This window comes from Lycium barbarum, chromosome 1, assembly GCF_019175385.1.
Source record: "Lycium barbarum isolate Lr01 chromosome 1, ASM1917538v2, whole genome shotgun sequence".
NCBI lineage: Eukaryota > Viridiplantae > Streptophyta > Magnoliopsida > Solanales > Solanaceae > Lycium > Lycium barbarum.
Genome location: NC_083337.1, coordinates 19995295 through 20015554, shown reverse-complemented (window position 1 = coordinate 20015554; position 20260 = coordinate 19995295). Strand labels below are relative to the sequence as shown.

Below are 20260 nucleotides of genomic sequence, written 5' to 3'. Positions count from 1 at the left end.
CGAATTTCCCTTTATATTCCTCTTGGTGAGGAAAGACTCGCTTAAGCACGAGTTGCCCGATTTGGAAAAGTCAAGTTCTGACCGGCTTGTTGAAGGCTCTAGACATTCTCTGTCTGTATAGCTGTCTGTGGCATACTGCGACCTTTCTTCTTTCCTCTATCATGGCTAATTGTTCATAACAGTTATTGACCCATTCTGCATCCTTCAGTTCTGCCTCTTGGATGATCCTGAGTGAAGGGATTTCTACTTCTACGGGTATGACAGCTTCTGTACCGTAAACGAGAAGGTATGGGGTCGCCCCGGTCGAAGTTCTGGTGGTCATTATGTATCCTAACAGAGCATAAGTCAGCTATGCTTGCCAATTCTTGTAGTTTTCAACCATCTTCCTCAAAATCCTTTTGATGTTCTTATTGACAGCTTCTACGGCTCCATTCATCTGTGGCCGATAGGCGGTAGAGTTCCTGTAAGTGATTTTGAATTGTTCACTGATGTCTTTCATCAAATGGCTGTTCTGATTGGCACCATTGTCCTTGATGATAGATTCCGGCACACCGAAACGACATATCAGATTGTTCTTGGCAAAGTCAGCCATGACTTTCTTGGTCACTGATTTGTGGGAAGTTGCCTCTACCCATTTGGTGAAGTAGTCTATGGCGACTAAGATGAAACGGTATCTGTTGGAGGCCGGAGGTTCAATGGGTCCTATGACGTCCATTCCCCACACCACGAAAGGCCAAAGAGAACTCACCGCATGTAATTCTGTGGGTGAAACTCTGATCAGATCCCCGTGTATCTGACATTGATGGCACTTTTGCACGAACTTATAGGAGTCATGTTCCATGGTCATCCAGTAATATCCTGTCCTCAGGATTTTCTTGGCGAGGATGAATTCGTTCATGTGGGGTCCATATGTCCCCGTGTTCACTTCTTTTAACAATTTTGTGGCCTCTTCGGCATCCACGCATCTGAGAAACCCGAGATCAGGGGTCCTTTTGTATAGCACTTCCTTGTTCAAGAAGAAACCATTGGCCAATCTCCTGATGGTTTTCTTTTTGTTTGCCGAACTCTCTGGTGGATATTCTCCTTTTTCCAGGTAGGTCTTGATGTCGATGTACCATGGTAGGCCATCTGGCTCAGCCTCTACAGGGGCTCAGTGAGCCTGCTCTTCCCTTGGTGTGATCTCCAATGGGTCAATATGGGCGCTTTCAGGGTGCTGGATCATAGATGTTATCGTGGCCAATGCATCCGCGAACTCATTGTGGGCCCTTGGCACATGCTTGAAGTCAATACTCTTGAATCTTTCGCACAATCTTTGTGCCAGATTCACATATGGGAGTATTTTATCATTTTTGGTTGCCCAATTTCCTTTCACTTGATTGATGAGCAGATTGGAATCTCCGATTACCAATAATTCCTGTATGTTCATATCCAGCGCCATCCTGTGGCCTAGGATACATGCTTCATATTCCGCCATATTGTTGGTACACATGAAGTTAAGATTTGCGGCCATCGGATAATGTTAACCTGTTTTCGATATCAATATGGCTCCGATGCTTGATCCTTTGTAATTGAATGCTCCATCGAAGAACAGTCTCTAGCCCGAATATGGTTCCACCACCTCTTCTTCCATGGCCATCACCTCCTCATCCTGGAAGAAAGTCTGTAATGGTTCCAATTCATCATCCACGGGACTTTCTGCCAAAAGGTCCGCTAGGGCCTGTCCTTTGATTGGTTTTTGTGCCACGTCCATGATGTCGAATTCGCTCAACAGCATTTGCCACTTGGCCAGTTTTCCTATGGGCATTGGTTGCCAGAAAATATATCTTAACGGATCCATTCGGGAGATGAGGTGAGTGGTGAACACTGATAGGTAGTGCCATAGTTTTTGGGCGATCCAGTTTAATGCGCAATAGGTTTTCTCTACGAGCGTGTACCGCGTTTCACAGGGGGTAAACTTCTTAATCAAATAGTAGATGGCATGTTCTTTTGTGCCTTCTTCATCATGTTGGGCGAGCATGCACCCGAACGCTTTCTCTGATATAGATAGGTATGGCAACAGAGGGCTCCCTGGCTTGGGTGGTACCAAGACGAGAGGATTGGAAAGGTATCTCTTGATCCTGTCGAATGCCTCTTGGAACTCTTCTGTCCAATTCGTGGGAGCATCCTTCTTGAGCAACTTGAGTATTGGCTCTATGATCATCTTTGACAGGGCTATGAACCATCCAATGTAGTTCAACCTTCCCAAGAAGCTCATGACCTCTTTCTTAGTTTTGGGAGGCGGTAGCTCTTGAATTGCCTTAATCTTAGTGGGGTGTAGTTCAATGCCCTTGCGGCTGACTATGAATCCCAGTAATTTACCTATAGGCACTTCAAACTCGCACTTCGCGGGATTCAATTTTAAATTGAATTTGCGAAGTTATCGAAGAACTTACGCAAATGCACAGTATGCTCCAAACTTTCCCTTGATTTCATGATGACATCATCCATATAGACCTCAATCTCCCGATGCATCATATCATGGAACAGGGTATTCATGGCTCTCATGTATGTGGCTCCGGCGTTTTTGAGACCAAATGGCATCACCTTGTAGTGGTAGACTCCCCAAGGGGCGATGCAGGCTGTCTTTTCAGCATATTCTTCGCTCATGAGTACCTGGTGGTACCCGGCGAAACAATCCACAAATGACTGCAGCTCATGCTTGGCGCAGTTTTCTATCAGGACGTGGATGTTTGGAAGTGGGAAGTTGTCTTTTGGACTGGCCCGATTGAGATCTCGGTAGTCTACACATATCTGAATCTTTCAGTCCTTTTGGGTTTTGGCACTATGTTGGCTACCCAGATCGGGTAGGATGTTACTTCCACTATCCCGGATTCGATCTATTTTTCCACTTCATCTTTTATCCTAATACTCAAGTCAAGCTTAAACGTCCGAGTCTTCTGCTTAACTGGCACGAAGCCTTCCTTAATAGGCAATATGTGAGCTACGATTTCAGTGCTCAAACCCGGCATATCTGCGTATGACCAGGCGAAGACATCCACATATTCCTTTAATAGAGTTATGAGCTCTTCTTTCCATGGAGCCCCCAAATGGGCACTAATTCGTGTCTTCTTGACGTCCTCCTCGTTACCGAGGTTTATTACCTTAGTCTCATCCATATTTGGTTTTCTCTTTTCTTCCAGCTCTTCCAATTCTTCTGCCAGTCCCTCCGGCATCATTGTCGATTCATCGTACTCCTCATATTCCTGCGGCCCATTTTCCTCATTCGTTTCACGACACGTCATGATGTTTTCGGGTGTTTTATTACAGTTACTACTGAAAAGGCAAGGTAGAGTAAGGTTAGGTTTATTGTTACCTATTATGCGCATTTAGTTAGAAAACATTTATTATTATTATTATTATTATTATCTGATAAAGATAGCTGTTTCGTGAAAATTGAGGCTTTTCATTAATTCAAAAGCAATCGGCTACAACTGTAGTCCTTGTTCGGAACAACGTCGGACCATTTCCATTTTTATGCATTAAGAAGTAATTTAGGAAAAAGGTGATCATTCGGGCCGCGACTGATGTCACTGTTTTTCAACAAAAGGTTTTAAGGAAAAATCCATCTCTCTACCGAGAAACCAAGAGGGGGGTGGACGTCCAATTATTCAGGAGCTCTCTTGGCCTTAGACTGCGTACGTTGGGTGTCTCCTAGTTCTCTTCAATGGCCGCGCAACATCCCTCTTCTTGAAATAGTGACTCGAGGCTCCCATCCATTTCTTCTTCGTTCAGCGTCGACACCTTTCTGGGGAATGATTGGTACAGACTCAGAATCGGACGAGGCAAGTTCCTTGTTTTGGGCTCTCTTTTTACTGCCCTTGTGAACTACCCTAGGACGAAGTGGTAGTTTTCCTTTGGGATTGGGACAGGCTCTGTTATCCCTCCAAGGTCTCTTCATAGGCCTTTGCCTGTTTCGAAGCTGTTTTTCAGCATAGTGGAGGCAATCATTCTGTAGACAGCTAGCATAGGGCTACCAACCTCTTCCTCTGCATGAGTGGCCCCAACATATTCCACCACATGAAAGTTTGGCGAGTGAGGGCTCCCTTCGATCATAGGAAAGATATTGTAGGGATATTTCTGATTATCCTTCTCAGCGGCCACAACAATTTCCTGTCCCTGCCACTCGAATTTTATGGCTTGATGTAGAGCTGACGGGATTACACCGGCGGAGTGTAGCCAGGGTGTTCCCAAGAGCATATTATAGTTGGCAATGATTGCCATAACCTAGAATTCTGTTATGAAGGATGAGGGTCCAACCTGGATCTGTAGGTCTATCTCTCTAAGGGAATCACTGAGAGACCCGTCATAGTAGTTGACTTTGTGGGAACGTCTGGGTACGCCACCTGAGCCACCACAAGTGCTGGGATCAGGGCTCTGAACCTTGGCATCATTGCCGTGGTTTCCGGTGTGGGGACTAGAACCTTGAAATTTGGGCGCTCCTGGAGTGTGAGGGAGGCCACTGTGTGCTCCAAGGATTCGACCACTTTGGGGATTAATGCTCTACAACCTTCCCAATCCTCATTCTTTTCAATCATGCGGACTCTGTTGTTTCCGTGGTTGGGCAACGAGTTTGTGTTCACATTGGGAGCTGCGGTTTCCAAGACGATTTCTCTCTTGTCAATCAGATCTTGGATTTTGTGCTTGAGATTTTGTCACGCCCCAAAAATCATCCTAGACATGACCGGCATCCGACGTCATGAACAACATCAGAAGAACCTAAAAGATGCAATAACAACACTTGAACCTGCTAGGTTCAATATTCACCTCCAACAGTTTATAAAATAAATACTATCAAATCATGATATATGAATTAAATCAACGGAAGTCTTTAATATTATAAAACTTAATCAAAACGTGATGAACGCCCAAGAGTTAAACAAAACTCAACAACTACCCACAAGAATGTGTACTATGGAGCTTCTAAGATAAAAGAGTAATTGTCTGACACATCGGGATGCAGCCCGAAAAAAACTAGATTAGTAAATAAATATGATAAGGGATGTCCCACAAATGAACATATGGGCTCACCAAGTCAGCAGCAACAACAAGTCCTTCCTAAGAATTTTGAGTATCAAGCCCCTGCTCTTCTCCGTTACTTAACATACCATAAAAAAAACAATGGTATGGCTGAGTACTTCGTACTCAGTGAGTGCCTCGGGGACAAGTAATATGAAAATAGAGTACAATAATACTTAAAGAAATCAGTTCTGAGGATAGTATGAAACAACATAAAATCAGTTATTCAGCTTGTGTATCTCAATAAGAATTATCAAAAATGATTATAAAGCCTTTTGTCAAGTTACAATTTCCAAATATGTTTTTTAAATTGATCATGATTATCAACAACAATTCCATAAAAGGATAAGGATATCACACTTGCCAATACAGGCCCAAGAATCAGTCACAATGAAGGGATGACCTTTAAGGTTCCTTAAATAGCTTAGAAACACCACATCGAAATCTCAAGTTCTCGATGGCTATCCTTCCTCCCGAATAGCTAGGCATAAACCGCATCCGGGGAGCGAACCCGCAGTGGCCACTCTTCCTCCCGAATGGCTAGGTAATTACCACGCTAGGATCCACAGTGACTACCCTTCCTCCCGAGTAGCTAGGCCAAACACAACAACAAAGTTCATAGCATAGAAGCCGAATCACAATTTATCTCAAGGTAGTCACACCATCAATTAGTATTTAAGTTCATCATGTCATTACAAAGATACACCGTTTCATTGATAATCTTGAAAACGTTTCCACTTCCTTAAACAAGGTTCAATTGTCATAGTTCATCATAAAACACCATTACCAACCCTTAACCATTATTGATGACCATCTCTTACAGAGGAAAACGATTAGAATTACGTACACATGTATAAAGTATAATACAATCAAGGTTTAATGTGGGCTTGTCCTCTCATGCACACTAACCACAATCAAAGCATGAAATAGGGTTTCAAAAGTATAGAAAGTTCGCCTTTTTATTCAATAAAGAACTTTTGGGAAGGGAGACATACATTCAAAAATAAGGTTTTCAAAAAGAGACATACAAATCACCTTTATAGTCAAAAAGGATTTTTAAAAAAGAGACATACAAATCACCTTTATAGTTAAAAAGAATTTTTACAAAAGAGACATACGTTCCAAGAAGGTTTTCAAAAGAGAAATTCCTTAAATCCGTTAAAATATGTTAAACGTAAGCTGCACGCTTCAAAGAATCATTCTACATCTAATTGAGGCTTGTATGATCAATAAGCTATAGATATTCACTAAATTCGCAGCTAATGTTCATAGCTTGAAACACACTGCTCCGGATATCTAAATTAGCTCTCCACCGTTCACATTTAAGACCTATATGTTGTGCCCACTCAGTTAAAATTTGAGCTCGATCCAACGGTTAGATTAGTACGAAACATCAATTAAAGCTGACTGGTAGGAGAAACTTCTACAACAAAAAACTAGGGTTTTGTCTTTAATAGAGTGCATCTAAATCAATCCTATTTCATGATTCTATTGACCATCAAAATGTCTAAAACATAATAAAAATTCCATATAATCCATTAAAGTGAGGGGTTTACCTTTTTGAAGAAATCTCAAAGCTTCATCCCATGTTTGACCTTGAATGAAGTTTCCACAATCTAGCGATTTCATAAAATGATTCGGTGTTAATCTAGTGTTAAGTTAATGTAATTGGCTTAGGGATTTGAGTAAAAACTCACCTTAGGGGGTTGGTAGAAGCCTCTGGTCGAAAAAACCTCTCTTTAGATGTTTTTGGGTTGTATTTATAGGTTACCATAAAGGCTTGGGCTTTAAAACCTAATCCTACGAGAATCGGGATTTTCATTTTACACATCTTTAGTAAATCGGTCATAACGTTTTGTACAGACCTTCGTTTGACCTCCATAATATATTGTTGGAAAGGTATTTCAAAGACCTATAGCTTTAATGTTTTGGGTTTTCCCAAATTCCCAATGAAAATACCCAAAAACTGGATATAACTGAAAACTATCTCAGACTTAGACGAATTTCAGGATTTTTAACGAACCACCTTATCTCGTTTGACCCAAAAAAGATCATTTAACACCTATACTGTTACATCCCGTACTTCTGAAGAAGCACTTGTTAAATTTAAGCGTAAGTATGTCGAGCTATGGCTAAGTAAAATAACTTTGGAATATATGAAGCGAAGCATTATTAAGTATATTTTATGAGTAAAGGATGTATATAAGGAATACCGGAAGATCCTATAAGGAAATGAGTAGAAGACATTGAGTAGTATGACTTTGGAGAAAAGATGGGAAAGGTTTCGTACGATAATTCTAGTCCAAATTGGGGAAGGAATATCTTTTAGAGTATGAGGAGTTTTTTGAGGTGAAACAAAAGCCTAAAATCAAGTTCGTCGATTCTAGTTTCTAATGCAGCAAACCGCTCGTCGATACGACATCGGAGTAGAGAATTATGGACGTTACAAGTTAGGCTGACAGAGCAGAAACGCTGCTACAGTAAACTGCTACAGTGACCCCCCGAATTTGACCCACTATTTAAGGATCAAATCTGATCCTAAACCTCATTTTTCAGCCCAAAAGTACTCCAAATATTTCCCAAATGTTCTAGAAAATTCTCCCAACTTTCGTTCACTAGATTTTAACGCAAATTAAGTGAAATCCTCGAATTTAAGTTCGGAAAACACATAGCTACGATTATAATATCAAATTGCGGTGAAAATTCGAGGTAATAATCGAAAATATTGTAATTCTAGTCGGTGAAAGGTATGAATCTTTCCTTATTAGTATTGATTTAAGCCTATTTACGAAGGAAAAGTTACTAAATGAGCGTATAATGAATTTATGGGTCGAGAAATTAGATAAAACATCGTGTGGGATGTTTATGGAATATTTTGGTGTTGATAATATTGTTGCTGAGGTTGGTATTGTTGTTGTTGTTGATTGGTTGTTGAATTGTGATTTCGAGCTGGACATATAAACAGGGGAGATGCTGCAAGAATTTCGGCAGATTCTAAATGGATTTAAATTGAAGGCTTAAGACAAGCATATGATAATGAGCCTAACAATAGTATGAATGGTTTTACATGTAGATTACAAGACCATGAATGATCTTATGTAGATTGCAAGACAGAAAGTAAGTTGGAAAAGTCGAGAAGTAAGCTTCCAGGTATGTCAAGGCTTTCCCTTTCTTTCATTTTGGCATGATCCTATGACATGAGCGAACAACGAGTAATCGAGTCTCCATATTACTCTACTCTTAGAAGTACTAGGAGTATCTCAATTCTTGATGATCCTATACCCCTTGTTATGATCGTTCCTTCTGTTCATAGGTCCTGAGTTTATATCATGATTATGTTAGTTCAAATTCATGCATTGCATTCATTTACATATATGCATATTGACCCGTGACCAGAAGGTGTTATATACGCGTATATTATGTGTGTATATATATATGGGGTATAGGGAAATGAGCGAGGCGTTATATACGCATTACCACCTGATCAGCTGGTGCACAGTGATGATGATTATGATGCCCGAAGGGGCTGTTATGCTATTATTCCTGAAGGGGCCATTATGTTATTATGCCCGAAAGGGCCTATATAGGATATGGATCGGGCCGTACGTTCCTCGGCACTATGACCTATGCATATCATACGCCCTCAGAAGCATTTTCAGTAAGCAGATGCATTCATACAAGTATGTTAAGATAGTCAGACATATAAATGCATTCATACAGTTATGTTTAGACAGTCAGATATACAGATGTATTCAGTTAGTCAGTTTAGCTTATGATTTCAGATTTCATTCATGACTCTTATGTGTATGTTACTTTTCTGCCCTACATACTCGGTACATTTTTCTACTGACGTCCCTTTTGTTGGGGGGCGCTGCATTCATGCCTGCAGGTACAGATCGACAGATTGACAGAACTCCTCAGTAGACAGTACTTGACATCCGTTGGTGGTGAGCTCCCTTTTGTTCGGAGTTGCCAGGTCTATGTGGAGTCTTTCTTTTATGTTTATGGACGACAGGTGAGTCGGAGCCCTGTCCTACCCATGACTTAGTTGTGCTTCTTTAGAGGCTTGTAGACACATGTACAGTACAGTCAGTCAGTCCGTGGCCTTGTGGCCCATCCTTTGATGCATAGTTACTTATAAGAGTCGTTTCGGCTCGTACAGTGGTCTGAGCAGTTTTGCATATATTCCATGAGGCGGCCAGACACGTTTTGTTTCTTGAGGAGGCGGCCAGACTGCAGAGAGTTATATGTATATATCTTTGTTGGGATTTTTCTGAGAGCAGGTGGCCACTTTAAGCCTATCCATGTTCTTAGATAAATGTAAGTTTAAATGTTGGTTCGCCCGGTCCAGGTAGGCACCGGGTGCCGATCGCGGCCTTCCAAATTTGGGGCGTGACAAACTTGGTATCAGAGCAGTTCTATCCTAGGGTTGTCTACAAGCCGTGTCTAGTAGAGCCTTGTTTATGGTGTGTTGCGCGCCACATTTATAAACAGAAAGCTAAAGGTGATTTAGAATGGTTACTTTTCTTTCTTATCTTTGATTGTACTGTAGAGCTAAGCCATAGGATATGAAGTCCCTGATTCTAACCCTAAATATTTTGGGTTGTGGATGAGCAGTTAATTATACAACTTGGAGAAATTTATTAGAATTGAAGTTTTTTGACCCGAAAGGTATGTTCCCTACTTTATTGATATTGATGTATATGGACGACTAGTACATGAGCGGGGTGCCACTTGTATTTGTAATTTCCCTGAGAGACATTGGATGTGTTTTCTGGGCTGTGCGCAGGGTTGAGGTAGTAAGGATTATAGAGAAAACTCTGCCAAATTTTTTACAAATTGAATTATTTGAATGTCTATGCCATAGAGAAATAGTAAAGGTAAATGTCACAACCAGACGTTTGGTAAGCTATGAGTGAGTAAACAATTATGAGACACTTCTAAAGAGGAGTTTTAGAACGATTCTAATTTGAATTAAGGGATGAACCCAGGAGGAAAGGTAATTAGTAGTTAGATGAACTGGAATGAGTTGCATTCAAGATTTCAGAGGATTGAGGCTCATTGAAGATATAGGGAAAGCTGACCTTAAGAACTCAAGTACAGTATTACGATTCATAGATTGACAAGTAAGAGATAATGAAGAGATATTGATAAGGAAAAAGGAAGTTAATGAGTAGGGGAAGGCTTCATTTTAGAAGTACGTATATGTAAGATCAGGACGGGTTGATAATAGACACATGGACTCGTTTTATTGAAACTTCCCTATATGATGTAAGTTTGCTTTGGGATTCAGAAGTCACCAGTTATTTAGCTTCAAGGGGGCTCTGAGTATTCGATAGTTGGTACTATTCTGAGAATCATTATGACCAAGTTACTTCTGATACTAATGATGACCTCGAACCCAGGAATGAGAAGTGGTTATGTAAGCTGGGCTACAACTGTGATTGCCTTCTGGATTATTTATATAATTCCTAATATGCAATGTTGTTGACCAATTAAAGAAATGAAGATCATACCAACTTCAGGCAATAGTTGATCCTTATGAGAAGGTTTCACCTTGATTATTTTTTTCAGACGAATGTTGTGAAGGTCACTTGGATTATGAAAAAAAAAGTAGAGTAGGTGTTCGAGCCGAGATTATTCAATAAGTCTATATTCCCAGAAACTCATAATCAGGGCTTAGAAAAATATGCTAAGAAGTCCTCCAAATTCAGACATGCGAAAGGTATGAGAAATTAGAATAGCTAAGGGAAAATTAGGAGCATATGAGCCTTACGATTAGAATTTGAAAATGATTGTAAGGTAGGAGTCTGGCTAGCTGGTCAAAAAGATAGGAGATGTAATAAGTCACAGACTCAGGACAGAGTTAAAAAGCAAAGGGAGTATTTTGTAAGTAAGATATTGAAAAGCGACACAAATGATAAGTCATGTGTGGCTACATTAAATATTATGTGTGCCCTTATGATCAATCTTATGATGTGCTAAAGGAATTGGTTGGGCTGGATATTGAAGCTAAGGTAGGGCTCTGGTAGATCGATATTGGTTTCCTCTGAATATTAAAAGCTAGATAATCATGATGCAACAATAACAGGGAGAAGACTAATAGGTATGCATAAGAGTAAGGAGAAGATTGTGATGTCAAGATAAGAAAAGAAACGTGAGAAGGAGAAATATGTTCCTATTAAGGATCGAGCAAAGTATCCGCGGGAAGGGTTAAGGCGGTGGTAGAGACGGAAAGCCATTCGGATAAATTTTTAAAGTAAACGAGCAGGAAGGATAAAGTGTGGCAAAAGGTGATAAAGGGAAAATGCGAAAATCCCGGAAACAGATTTTGGTAGATAGGATCGAAGTATAATAACGATGGATATGCATGTAACCTCAGGAAGAATAATCAGATTTTATAAAAAGTGTCAAGGGATTTCTGACTCTTAAGGTATACCCGAAGGGGTAAATATGAAGCCATATTGATACGCTCACCTAGAAAATGGAAAAACGCCCCAAGAAATGATCTTTGCAATAGAACGGATTTATACTTATAGTGGAATGTTCTACAGACTCCCAGGCAATTATTATAGAATGGTAAATGGGAAAAGGGCGTTTATTGAGTAAAGGGAATTCAGGGAAACTATAAGGATAAGAGTAAGAGAAGGTGTGTTAATGAATTGGTTAAAGAAGTGACACGATTAATAAAGTTCGCAGGTTTGGCCAGAAGCAAGCATTGATGCCATAAAACAATGGTCTTGATAGGGAGTGCAGAGATATGATAGTAAAGGAAATAGGATGAATATGCGAGGGATATACATGAATATGGACAAGTTACGGCATCGAAAAGGGAAGTCAAGAAAGGGATGGTAGGAGGAAGAAAAAGAAATATTTTATGGGTATTTATGGTTAGGACAAGGATCGACAAGATGTTGGAGGAACTAAGACACCTGACTATGGTACAACCACTTAGTAAAGAAGAACTACAGAACAGTATGAGCTGGGAAAATGAAAGAGCAGGTCGTGGGAAATAGTTGCGATAGTACATTGACTTACGATGGTATGGAAAGAAGAAACCAGATTTGCTTGGCTAAAGGATAAGGTCGGTAAAAGAGAGGGAAACAAACAAAAGCCTTCAATCGCAAAGGTAAACAGAGGAAATGAGTATCTAAGAACTTTAGATATCTATGCGACTGATAAACTCAAACAACAAATAGGGTATGCTAGGCTATGGGGAAGACTTATCAGGTAAAAAAAAATAAACAAAGGCCAAGAGTCAAAGAAGAACCTCAAAAGAGGTAATAAAGAGATGACGCATCTGATTGGAACAAAGCTAGTGACAATGAACTCTCATGGAACGAGCAAAATAATGGTTCTTCTAGGAAGGAAATGTCTATGATTGAAAACTGCAGACAAAGGAAAGAGTGAAATGATTTGAATTCGCTGCATGATATGGAGCTTGGTTCCCGTTTAGGCAAATTTCAAAATGTATCCCTAATTTATCAGCTTGATTAAGGGATTAGCAACCTTAAGAATAAATTGAAAGAAATGGATCCTTGAAGAAGAGATTTGAGATACTCTGGGAGTAGGTACAATAATTACCGATAGTCAGACCGAGCATAAGAAGCCTTATCAAGAACAAGAGAGAATCAAGTAAAGTGTATGGATGAAAGGAAATTTCGGTGTGACATTAGCTGGAAGATAAAATACAGCAAGGATCGATTCAGTTGCTATAGGAAAGCAAGGGGTACTACATTACCAGTTTCTGAGGTTATCCTTAAGGGGGAAGAATAAGTTATATCCCAAGAAGATGAGGGAACGGAACATCTGTGAAGCGTATGAAGGATACGTGGAGATCAAAAGAAATAAGGATTTCTGGTATATTGGGATAAAAGGGAAGATAAGACCAAAATTGGATAAAAGTATATGATAAGTATTGGGTAAACGAGTATATGAGGATGTAAATGACAGAAGTCGAAGAGACAACGAGGATGATAAAGTATGAGGAGTTAGTCGGCAGACGAGTGATACGAAAAAGAGATGACCGTGAGTATGAACATAAATTTTAGCCACAAAAGGAGGAGAATAGTACCCAAGAATTGATTGGGCAAGGAATTCGTTGAACCCGGGAATACACCCATTGATAGCAAATCAATAGTAGTCAAGAAACACCAAAAGAATTGTGAAACCATGAATATAGAGTCTACATGTACGTGAGGACGATGAGCTAGTAACTGCATAAGAAAGAACTGTATATGTTAAGAAGAAACTATGTTATTTCTCATAAAAAGGAACCAAGGAATCCAAGGAAGATTAATCGTCAGAAATTGAGGCGCTCCAGTATAAGGAATTATCGAGTACTACTGCAGTAAGACTGGAAATGCCACAGATTTAGTGTAAGAAAACCCAAAAGGGGTAAGGAATATTAACTAGTTGAGCAGAATCAATCAGTGCCGACACAACTGAACGGTATGCAGACGAGAGATAGAGTAACCTTTTAGCAGAAGAGCTCACAATACAAATGGCGATCAACTGGGAAATAAAGAGTAAAGCTCAGAGTATTTTAGGAACTCTTGGTGATGATAATTAAATATCAGGTTGATCGCTATGTATATGAATGATGGGGTTAATAAATAAGTTATCGAAAATGGTCAGTAGAATATGAGGGAAGATTGAATGGACCATAAGTAGAAAGGTTTCGACCCCGAAATGAATAAAAGAGGACTGTCGCTTCAGGAAAATGATATAGCGTCATAAGTCTATAAATTAAAGTTGCGATTTATTAATATAAGGTGTATAGCCTCCAAGGAACCGCAAAGAGGATCATAAGTTGCATAGTTCGAATAAGTTCAGCTCTGAATGCGTGAGTAAGACTGCAAGTAAGTCAAGTCAATACCAGCAAACACCGGTGAAAATATTGAAAGAAACATCAGAATGAGCTCTATTTTAACATTCGGGGACGAATGTTCCTAAGGGGGGAAGGATGTTATCCCGTACTTTTGAAGAAGCACTTGTTAAATTTAAGCATATGTATGTCGAGCTATGGCTAAGTAAAATAACTTTGGAATATATGAAGTGAAGCATTATTAAGTATATTTTATGAGTAAAGGATGTATATAAGGAATACCGGAAGATCCTATAAGGAAATGAGTAGAAGAAACTTAGTATGACTTTGGAGAAAAGATGGGCAAGGTTTCGTACGATAATTCTTGTCCAACTTGGGGAAGGAATATATTTTAGACTATGAGGAGTTTTGAGGTGAAACAAAAGCCTAAGGTCAAGTTCGTCGAGTCTAGTTTCCAATGCAACAAACCTCTCATCGATACGACATCGGAGTAGAGAATTATGGACGTTATAAGTTAGGCTGACAGAGCAGAAACGCTGCTACAGTAACCGGTCTGCTACAGTACTGCTACAGTACCGACTTGCTACAGTACTGCTACAGTGACCCCGACCCGAATTTGACCCACTATTTAAGGATCAAATCTGATCCTAAATCTCATTTTTCAGCCCAAAAGTACTCCAAATATTTCCCAAATGTTTTAGAAAATTCTCCCAACTTCCGTTCACTAGATTTTAATGCAAATTAAGTGAAATCCCCGAATTTAAGTTCGGACAACATATAGCAGCGATTATAATATCAAATTGCAGTGAAACTCAGCTTGGATTCGAGGTGATAATCAAAGATATTGAAATTATAGCCGGTGAAAGGTATGAATCTTTCCTTATTAGTATTGATTAAAGCCTATTTACGGAGGAAAAGTTACTAAATGAGCGTATAATGAATTTATGGGTCGGGAAATTGGATAAAACATCGTGTGGGATGTTTATGGAATATTTTGGTGTTGATAATATTGTTGTTGAGGTTGGTATTGTTGTTGTTGTTGATTGGTTGCTGAATTGTGATTTCGGGCTGGACATATAAACAGGGGAGATGCTACAAGAATTTCGGCAGATTCTAAATGGATTTAAATTGAAGGCTTAAGACAAGCATATGATAATGAGCCTAACAATAGTATGAATGGTTTTACATGTAGATTACAAGACCATGAATGATCTTATGTAGATTGCAAGACAGAAAGTAAGTTGGAAAAGTCGAGAAGTAAGCTTCCAGGTATATATATGGGGTATGGGGAAATGGGCGAGGCGTTATATACGCATTACCACCTGATCAGCTGGTGCACAGTGATGGTGATTATGATGCCCGAAGGGGCTGCCCGAAGGGGCCGTTATGCTAATATTCCTGAAGGGGCCTATATGGGATATAGATCGGGTCGTACGTTCCTCGGCACTATGACCTATGCATATCATACGCCCTCAGAAGCATTTTCAGTAAGCAGATGCATTCATAGAGGTATGTTCAGATAGTCGGACATATAGATGCATTTATAAAATTATGTTCAGACAGTCAGACATACAGATGTATTCAGTCAGTCAGTTTAGCTTATGATTTCAGATTTCATTCATGATTTCTATGTGTATGTTACTCTTCTGCCCTACATACTCGGTATATTTTTTGTATTGACGTCCCTTTTGCTGGGGGGCGCTGCATTCATGCCTGCAGGTACAGATCGACAGATTGATAGAACTCCTCAGTAGATAGTACTTGACATCCGCTGGTGGTGAGCTCCCTTTTGTTCGGAGTTGTCAGGTCTATGTGGAGTCTTTCTTTTATGTTTATGGATGACGGGTGAGCCGGAGCCCTATCCTACCCATGTCTTAGTTGTGCTTCTTTAGAGGCTTGTAGACACATGTACAGTACAGTCAGTCAGTCCGTGGCCCTGTGGCTCATCCATTGATGCATAGTTACTTATAAGAGTCGTTTCGGCTCGTACAGTGGTCTGAGCAGTTTCGCATATATTCCATGAGACGGCCGGACCGCATATCATTACGTTTTGTTTCTTGAGGAGGTGGCCAGACTGCAGAGAGTTATATGTATATATCTTTGTTTGGATTGTTCTAAGTGCAGGTGCCACTTTAGGCCTATCCATGTTCTTAGATAAATGTAAGTTTAAAAGTTGGTTCGCCCGGTCCAGGTAGGCACCGGGTGCCGGTCGCGGCCCTCCAAATTTGGGGCTTGACATGTACCCATCCCGAAGGGATCCATATAGCTAAGATGACATCTAAATCCCTAATTATTTCACATTCACACCTAACTCGGATTTACGGGATGTTACATTATTTATATAATCTTCAGTGCTTTGCCCATTTCCTGAACGATAGGTGCAGGTCTGATCGGCCCGATAAAGTCTATTTCCCGGTTGTGCCGGCTTCGGTGGAACCTTCTGAATCAAACCCGCCACCAATGACCTTTCGAAGAGTCTAGCCCTAGGCTCGAGGAGCCTGGTGAATTCCCTTACCGGCCTTCTCTCGAAGGTAGGACGTGGAGCATTGTATGTTGGGGGTGGCGGCTGATTCTTTCTTGATTTTGATAATTTTGCGGTGGTTGATAGGCTTGTGGTGGGTTATTTGAGCCATAATTCTGTTGGGGTGGTGCTTGGTAGGTGGGAGCGGATACACGAACACTAGGCGGAGCCGTGTAAGCTGGTACTGTGGTGGTAGAGTTGGGCGGTGCGTAGTACACAAGTGTAGGATAATTTATGAGGGGTGCAGCTATGCGAGTGGATTGTGGTTCTTTCGGGCTTGGATTTGGGGTGTGGGATACACTGGCAACGTCCTCTTTCTTCTTGCGGAATATTTTTATAGCAGCTTTCCCCGATGCCTTGTTGAAGACGCTAAATATTTTGCCAGACTTGAGGCCATCTTCTATAGCCTCTCCCATTTTGACCAATTCAGCAAACGATCTTCCAGCCATAGACAGCATTCTGTCGTAGAAATCAGGTTCTTGGGACCTGATGAACACAGAGACTAGCTCTCCTTCACACATTGGAGGTTGTACACGGGATGCCTCGACCCTCCACCTGCTGGCGAATTCCCTATAGTTTTCTGTCGATTTATGTTTGAACTTTTCCAGATAATAGCGGTCTGGCACCGTTTCGACGTTGAAACGAAACCTCTCCATGAAGGATTCCACCATGGCTTCCCAAACATTCCATTGCCGCATATCTTAAGTCGCGAACCATTCAGCGGCTTCTCCATTCAGGCTACGACTGAATAGTTGCATGATCAGAGGTTCGTTTTTCTTTACTCCAACCAGTTGGTCATAGTAGGATTGGAGGTGTGCCTTGGGATTACCTACTCTCTCGAATATCTCAAATTTTGGGATTTTGAACCTCTCGGGCAAGTCCAGATCTGGGTGCATGCATAGGTCATCATATCTTAGGCCTGTAGCCTTTCTTGTAGAACTGTTGGACTTCTCCAGTAATTCTTCCATCTTTTTCTCCATATATCTTTCCCGCTTATCCTGTTGGGCTCTCCAGGTCCTTTCCAATTCTTCTTAATGGTCTATTTCCTTGTTCCCCGGAGAGCACTCACTGGGGATGTTGGGAGTGAAGAACGAGACCTGGTGGACTGTGTGGTTGAGCGGGGTAGTGGCGATTTTCCTAGTTGACGGAGCTGGAGAACGCGGCTGGCCTGCCGGACTGACGAAATGGGGAACCTAGTAAGAAGGGAATGAGTGGGTGGTCCCTGGGACTTGAGTGCATTTTGATGGGAGAGGAGTGCGGTAATAAGTTCCAACATAATTTAGATTGGTGGAGCTCAGTGGAGGTGGGATGGTTCCTGGCAGGTATATGGGGAAGTGATCGGGTATTGTCGAGCTCAGAGAAGGAAATGGAGGAGGAGGCCTTCTTTCCTCTGTCGAGGCATCCTTGCCTGCATTCGTTGCCTCATTCCGTGCTATCTTTTCTTGTAGAGCCGTAACGGCGGTTAGCAGTGTCGCGATTACATCTTTTTGGGACGATACTTCTTGCGGATCTTGGGTATCCCTGTCGCGAAGAGCGAGCTCAGTTCTGTTCTTGGGAGTACCATTCATTTTCTCTTTACCTTTGTCTGGGAGGGGTGCTAATGCAGCTTTGGATCTAGTAAAGTATGCCAGCTTTCAGTGCTACACTAATCGACCTCGTTCTATAAGACAAGAATAACTCAACGGTAGATAATGTTAGTTAATGGTCATACAGTATAAAATAAGATATCACAAATTGATATTTAAAGCGCACATAACATGTAATATCATATATTAAGCTTGAACACTTTTGATCCTCTGTCTTAAAGGCTCGGACGTTTGTGGGCTTATGATTGTTTGGGTGGATCTTGGTCCAATGGGCTTTATGGCTGACTTACCACGGAAAACTCTCCCTTGTTATAGAAGTTAATCAAATGGGGGGAATTTTAATTTATAATATGTAGGGGCCGAGTCTTATGTAGACTGTCTATGTATCCTACCATGGGAAATTAGGCCCTGTCGTAGTTCGTTTTACAAAAGAAGGTGTATATATATATATATCCCAAGTATCCTTTAAACTAAACCTAGCTAAAGACATCCCCAGACCAGGCCCGACTAGGGCTTCCCGCCTATCCCTCCATAGGGACGTCAGATCGGCGCGGTTCCTTACAATATTTATGGGGAGGGGGGTAACCTTTTACGTGAAAAAATGGGGACACCTATTATCTACCCAAAAATACAGCTCTACGAGTCGCTGTCTTTACGAACTCACTCTCCCTATTGTCCTCTTTCCTTCTTAGTACGGTGGTGGTAAGATGAACATAATTTCTCCTGTACTAATCTTGTGTTCAAGTTTGATCTTGAAGGCGTAGCACTCTTCTATATCATGCCCTATAGCTCCTGTATTAAACAGACAAAACTTGTTCCTGTTAGGCCTTAATGGTGTGGGCTCGTGGGCGGGTTCCACGGGTCTAACCTTCCTTAGACTAGCAAGAGTCAAGAATATGCGGGCGTACGATTCCTCGAAGATTGTGAAATCATACAGCTAGATCTGAGTGGTAGAGGTGACTCCCTCTCCAGGGATGATAGGATCATGAACTAATAAGGTGTATGACCCGCACAGAGTCCCGATGATCCTATCATCAATCAGATTGCAAATTCTTCTTCTCAACCCCAAGCACTAATTTAGGGTGTGACCAACTTGGTTGCAGTGGAACGGACACCTCTTGTATGCATACACTAACTCGGGCGGCAGTAACCTAACCCTGGTGGTGCAAGGCACTCCTGTGGAGAATATCCTTTCATACACCTCCTTACATGTGACAAGCCGTGAGGCCACTCTGAATGAGGAGGAATGGGCTTTGAAGGCGATTCCTCACCAAGCTGTTTTAGAGGGACCTACCCTTCTAAAATTTTCGGATGCCATGGTGGAGGTGGCAGGCACCATTATGGGCGATGATGTATAAAAGTCAGACCCTTCGTTGGTCGGGGCATAATAGTCAGATTCTTCATTTGACTCATTCTCAAACTCTGCGAACTCCGGGAACATCCCGAATGGTTCTTCTTCCCTCTCAGCTCCCACGTCAACGGGTTCTGATTCCTCTCTCTCTATATTCTGAGGATCTTCTTCCTCTTCCTTGGGCTCTTCCTCTTCGACTAGTTCAGAGGCTTCCTGTTGAGGCTCTGACTCCCCTTGTGGGTCTGTCACCAATGATCTAATCCAGCTCCTTTGCTTTCCTCCATTCCCCTTGGAGTCCCTTCTCTAGGAGTCATGAGCCTCCTCTCCAGAGGTATATACTTCAGCACTAACTCCTTTACTTCCTCCGGGACATTCCCATAATACTGTTCTTGGGGTATGCCCTCAGGTGGATTTCTAACCATCTCAAGCAGTCGGTCCACTTCTTCAATTTTCCTCCCTATCTCTTGGAGGTGCTTCTCTATTTGTAGTACTTTGTCTCTCAACATTTCTGCTGTTTCTCCCAGAGTTCGCATCTCTTGTTCTCCTTGGTTTGCCATCGCAAGTCAACCCTTTAATGGAGATGAATTTGGGTAAGTTTTAAGCTTTTGGTTTTCCTTTTGATGTGTAGTTTTTTGGATCATCAGATCAAAATGTATTCAATCCTTAATACATGATAACACACATAGCAAGTAGACATGTGAAATACGTAGCAAGCATTCATGTAATTTTAATAGATATTTATGCTACTCGCGTCCCTAAAACCTTTTTGAGTTAAGGCTATCCTAAACGATTGAAGCATGCAAGTGCCATTTGTTAAGGTGAACCATTGCCCCCGAAAAATCATCATATAAATAATAATTAAACATATTCCCCGAAGGGATTACAAATATGATGAAGCTGACAAATGGCTTCAATATAAA

At 41.2% G+C, this 20260-nt stretch overlaps 2 protein-coding genes across 2 annotated transcripts in view; both read right to left on the bottom strand.

Annotated features, from left to right (window-relative positions):
* Window positions 1–592, bottom strand: part of LOC132610434 (flavanone 3-dioxygenase 3-like) — a 30690-nt gene extending 30098 nt beyond the window's left edge. Inside the window, exon 1 of the mRNA XM_060324730.1 lies at window positions 360–592. Coding sequence (XP_060180713.1) covers window positions 360–592 — 233 coding nt within the window. The remainder of the gene's footprint in view (window positions 1–359) is intronic.
* Window positions 593–17596: 17004 nt separating this feature from the next.
* Window positions 17597–19897, bottom strand: LOC132610426 (uncharacterized). Its single transcript, XM_060324724.1, has 3 exons — window positions 19760–19897; window positions 19357–19643; window positions 17597–18017 (listed from the first exon to the last, which is right to left on the bottom strand). The coding sequence occupies exons 1-3, from the start codon at window positions 19895–19897 to the stop codon at window positions 17597–17599; spliced, it is 846 nt and encodes a 281-aa protein (XP_060180707.1).
* Window positions 19898–20260: the final 363 nt, after the last annotated feature.